Below are 5057 nucleotides of genomic sequence, written 5' to 3' on the forward strand. Positions count from 1 at the left end.
ATGGAAGATTATAACTCAATAAAATCATACCCTAATAAGCAAATGGAGCAAAATGAATCCACAGATAGAATCAGCAGTTTGCATGACGAATTATTAGGTCGAATTCTATCTTTTATGCCTACAAAGTATGCTGTCGCTACAAGTATTCTTTCTCCTAGATGGAAGAATGTTTATAAATTAATCTCAACCCTTGATTTTGATGATTCCCTAATCACATCTAATGCTCCTCAACATCATGATCATTTTAAAAGGTTTGTGAATGGTATCTTACAACAATGCAAGAAAACTTATATTGATAAGTTTAAGTTAAATTGTGAGAATGACAATTATGAAAATTCGGAGATTGGAATATGGGTTCGTGCTGCAGTTATGCTTAAAGTGTCTAAATTCGAGGTAACAATCCAGAAAGATGTACATTGTATGTTACCTCTCCCTAAATGGTTCACTCAACATTTGGTCGTGTTGAAGTTGGATTGTAGTTTTAAAGTACGTGTGCCTAAATTTGTAAAGTTCCCAAATCTTAAGGTACTCCACCTTAAAGAAGTTACTATTGAAGAAAACGGTACAAATGGGCTTAATATGGTTTTATTAGGGTGTACATCACTTGAAGAATTAGTGATTGTTGATACTCAAACACAAAATTTACCTATTGGGTTACGATATGAAATACAATTTTCTGAATTGATGTGTAAGAATATAATAGTGTTAACGTTGGATTGTAGTTATACACTATGTATTCCGAGTGTTGTCGTATTTCCTAAGCTGAAAATATTGTTCCTAAAAGGAATAACATTAAAGAGTATGCCTAGAAGTTTAGTCCCTTTGGTTTACTATCGTAAACAAGTTAACGATTATCACACTCTTAATGGAATTTTGTCCGTGAGTCCATTACTCGAAGAATTGGTTATAAATGGGTGTAATTGGGGAGGTGGTAATCTTTACTTAAGGAATCCAATGATGGAAAAATTGACAATTGAGGATGGACTTGATGGACCAATCGACCAATTTAGTAATTGTACGGTTCTCTTAAATTTGTCGAAGTTGGTTTATTTTAACTATCATGTAGGGTTAGCTAAACAATATGTTATTCAAAATTTGAATTCTGTCGAACAAGCACAATTGGAGGTGTGTTTTAATGATTTGGATTACGATGATGAACAAGATCTTTGTGATACTATGCTCGAACTTATCGAAGGGATTCGTTTTTGTCGATCATTGCGTTTGTCCGCCCAATGCACGGAGGTATGTGTATGTTATAACAGTTATATATATGTTTCATTGTTTGATTTTCAACCCAAAAATGTTGATTAAAATAAATTTGTCATGCATGATTTTTTTTGTTTGTAGGCCCTGACCAGTGGCGCTTTTGAACTGCCAATATTTCGTAATTTGATTGAATTAAACATCACTCTTGGCGTTCATGTTAATTGGAAGGATGTGGTGTTGGACTTTTTGAATTGCTCACCATGCTTGGAATCTCTCACCTTAGTGCAGGTACGTTGGTCATGTCTAAAAGTGTGCAACGGACCCACCCCCACTAAAAGCCCGTGACCCAGCCCGTTTAATAGGGTCAAGTCCGGGTTGGGCTTTTAACAGCCCGGGCCACAATTAAAATTAGTGGGTTAAGACAGATTTTACATTTTGAGTTAATTGCACCTGAAAATTGTGTCTTGATCTAATAATTAGAACAAAAACGATAAATTGCTAGAAAAGAAAAATTGAATTTTAAGCGAATGCTAATTTTATTTATACTATGGTAATTTCTGTAGATAAAACATATCCACAATCAAACAACCAAACACCATATGCGCCACGAGAGAATTTACTCATTTAATAATATAATTTTTTTAAATGGATCAGATCAGGTCAAAAGAGCTTTTGATCTTGCCCGACCCATCAAAATTTTACTTGATCTGACAACATATTGCTTTAACATGCCCCATTGTACATCTCGAAGTGCATGTATAACTTTTTCCGGAAACAAACTCGATTTGATTCTCGCCAGCCCCTCCCTTTTTCTTATTCTATATAACTCATAAATGTTGTTTATGTTGGTATCTAGGATGGGATGGACACAGAATTAGACGGAAATTTCCTACTAGAAGCTGAACTTGTGGATTGTGTGTATTCTAAGTTAAAGTTCATTAACATTAGAAATTTTCAAGGATTGGAAGGTGAGACGAAAATGTTGATGTACTTCCTTAAGAATGCTACTAATTTGGAGGAAATGGTTATTCATTGGAAATCAGCAAATAAGCCTGTGGTATTTCTCAATATACAACAGTATATTCTTAACTTGCCCAAGTCTTCTTTATCTTGCTTGGTTTCTTTTAAATGATCCAAAGGAATGTTCTCTCTGTTCCGTATAGTTTTTGCCGTTCAATTAGAAAAGTTCGAACATAGAACGATAAAGTGGAAAAATTTAACGAGACGGAATAAAGACTGATTGATACTTTATGTTATTATGGTTTGTATGTTGCATGTGGAATTTGAATGCTATGTAAAAATTGTATGTTTGAAGAAGGTTTTTTTTTGAAAGAGGTCTATGAATGAAATGATGGGGTACCAAAATAATATTTATTTAGGCAATTTATTGCAAGAGATTTTATTAGATATTAATTGATCAATGAATGAATCTTTTATCTATATAAGTAACGGTGGTATCAAAATAAAAGTATTTATTTCGAAAAATTTTCTCTGACTTTATATACTCAAATAAAGATGATTTTAAATTTAGAAATCTTTTTAGATTTTATCTGGAATTAAACTTAAGGATTGAGGATAATCTTTTTGTAGTTAATTTATCGTCTTTTTGAAGCGATTGCAATAGCAATTACGATAACAATATAACGATGAGAATAAGATGGAGGAAATGGGTTTGTACATAAACTCTTACATCATGTAGCAAAATTGCCACATTTATGCATTAAGCTATAAAATGTCTTCATCACCTTCTTCTAAGATAACAATTTCGTATTTCTTCATTTTGTTACATTTATAACATTAAAAGGGCAAAAGGGTTTTTAGTTGAGTTATGTTCAATAAGTATTGAATTTGGATAGTAATGGTTTTATAAAAAAAACTTATCACTAAATTCTTTTAAAAAAATTATATAATCATTGATCGACTTAAAGTAACAATAAATTTAATTAGTTCTAACTAAAAAAGGATGTCACATAAGTAAAAGAATTGACAAAATTGTGAAAATGTGACAAAACGGTTGAATATGACTCTCTTTGTGTATTTTCAAGTCTTTTCATTAACAAATTACAGATTAAATTTTGAGAATTATGATCCACCTAATTTCGGTCAGAATTTTTGGACGCACTCTTCTTCAAAGGTATAAGTTATCGCCTTCCATCCCTCTCCAGATCCTGATCATAATTGTCTTTATATTCTATTCTCCAAGACAATTTTTTAATTTACATTTGAAGAGTTGCATACTAAGAGAAGTGCGAGGGAGTATTTGATTAGCCATTAAGATATAGAAATTGAAAAAATTGTAGATTAATGAGCAACTCTTTTTAGTCCTTTTTCTCTAATATTGTTAATACATTTGTTATTTTTTTTAATAAGAGAGAAGAGAGACTTCGACAAATTATTTGATAAATTCAAATGCTCTTAAACGGTATCAAATTGTAGATTATCATTTTGTTAGTATGTTGGAACTATTAGCTTAACTTTAGGAACTATTAGCTTAGTGTCTTATTAGTAGGATAATTGAGTTAATGTTCCTCTATTTTTAGCTAGTTATTTATTTATATTTTCTAGTACTATAGTAACAAACTTATGGCATTTGTCTTCACTTTTTTCTCTTCTTAATTCTTAATTTTCTTCTTATTATTCATATATAACTAACATAATATCTTGGGTTAATATTTTGGCTTAGGTTAAATTTGATTCTTGGGTTTGGTAGTACATTTGTTAATATATTTTGGTTGGGTTAAATTTGATTTTTGCGCATATAAATGTAGTGACAATAATATGTAATTTATAAATGCATACTCCCTTCTATTCTCTCTGTTAAACCATTTTCAAACGGGCTAAGTCACTCTAATAATCTCGTTTCTATTTATAGTAAGTAATTTTTACCTTATTATCATTACCCACAATACCTTATTACACTCATACGCTCATTAAACTCAACCAACTAACTCCTAAGAATCTTACGTATTCTTAATTAAACACATTAATCTACATTTACCTATTCACCTAAAAATAACCATTCCCTCCCTATTATATTTTACCCACCCATTTCATATGCTCCCTTCTAGTTTGTTCTTGGATTTTCAAGAACTCTTAACCCTAGATTATTTTACCCACTGATACATTTTTCGATTTTGTTCTGGATTCTGGGTTTTGTTCTTCGATTTTGTGGGTTCTTTGTTCTTTAATTTCTTGGTATGTTATTTTAGTTTATTTTCTCAATTGTTCTTCCATTTTCTTTGTTTTTTTCATGTGCATATTTTGATCTGAATTGTCGTTTTGGATCTGAGTTGTATTTTGTTGTTCTTTTTTTTCTTGTTAATGTGAATTCTGGCTTTGCTTTTGTTCTTTGCTTTTGTGTTGTTATTCTTCGTTTTTTGTTCTTCGATTCGGGTTGTTGTTATCTTCATTTTTCCATGTTTTTGTTCTTCGATTTTTTTTTTGCGTTATTTTTGTTTTTGTTTGTTTTCGATCTTCATGTTTTTGTTCTTCAATTTGTTTTTGTGCATTATTTTTCATGCTTTGTTCGTCATTTTTTTTCTTCAAATTTTTTATGTTGGATTCTTGTTTTGTTTATTATTGTTCTTCGTTTATTCTTCAATTCTGAATTGTTTTTTATTCTTCCATATTGTTTATAAATTTCAGAATTATTATCCATTTTACAGAATTTGGGAAAAGAAAATTAATTGTTTGAAGAATATCATTAATCTAATGAAGATTGAAGAACCCTTAACAATTTACTAATTCCCTTTCTCTCTCATTTCTAAGTAATCCCATTTGACCCGCCTTAAAAAAATAAAAAATCAAATGGAACTAATTAAAAAATAAGAGGGAGTATTACTTAAAATTGA

At 30.5% G+C, this 5057-nt stretch overlaps 1 protein-coding gene across 1 annotated transcript; it reads left to right on the forward strand.

Annotated features, from left to right (window-relative positions):
- LOC130800278 (putative F-box/FBD/LRR-repeat protein At4g13965) lies at positions 1-2403 on the forward strand. Its single transcript, XM_057663735.1, has 4 exons — positions 1-1242; positions 1348-1494; positions 2063-2283; positions 2346-2403. The coding sequence occupies exons 1-4, from the start codon at positions 1-3 to the stop codon at positions 2401-2403; spliced, it is 1668 nt and encodes a 555-aa protein (XP_057519718.1).
- The last annotated feature ends 2654 nt before the right edge of the window (positions 2404-5057 follow it).

The sequence above is a fragment of the Amaranthus tricolor genome, chromosome 14 (genome assembly GCF_026212465.1).
Source record: "Amaranthus tricolor cultivar Red isolate AtriRed21 chromosome 14, ASM2621246v1, whole genome shotgun sequence".
NCBI classification, from domain to species: domain Eukaryota; kingdom Viridiplantae; phylum Streptophyta; class Magnoliopsida; order Caryophyllales; family Amaranthaceae; genus Amaranthus; species Amaranthus tricolor.

Bases quoted from the DNA above. Each gene is read 5' to 3' on its own strand.
- LOC130800278 (XM_057663735.1), top strand. From the start codon at position 1: ATGGAAGATTATAACTCAATAAAATCATACCCTAATAAGCAAATGGAG. The intron at 1,243-1,347 runs GTATGTGTATGT...TTTTGTTTGTAG, and splicing joins TGTCCGCCCAATGCACGGAG to GCCCTGACCAGTGGCGCTTT. The intron at 2,284-2,345 runs GTATATTCTTAA...AATGATCCAAAG, and splicing joins GTATTTCTCAATATACAACA to GAATGTTCTCTCTGTTCCGT.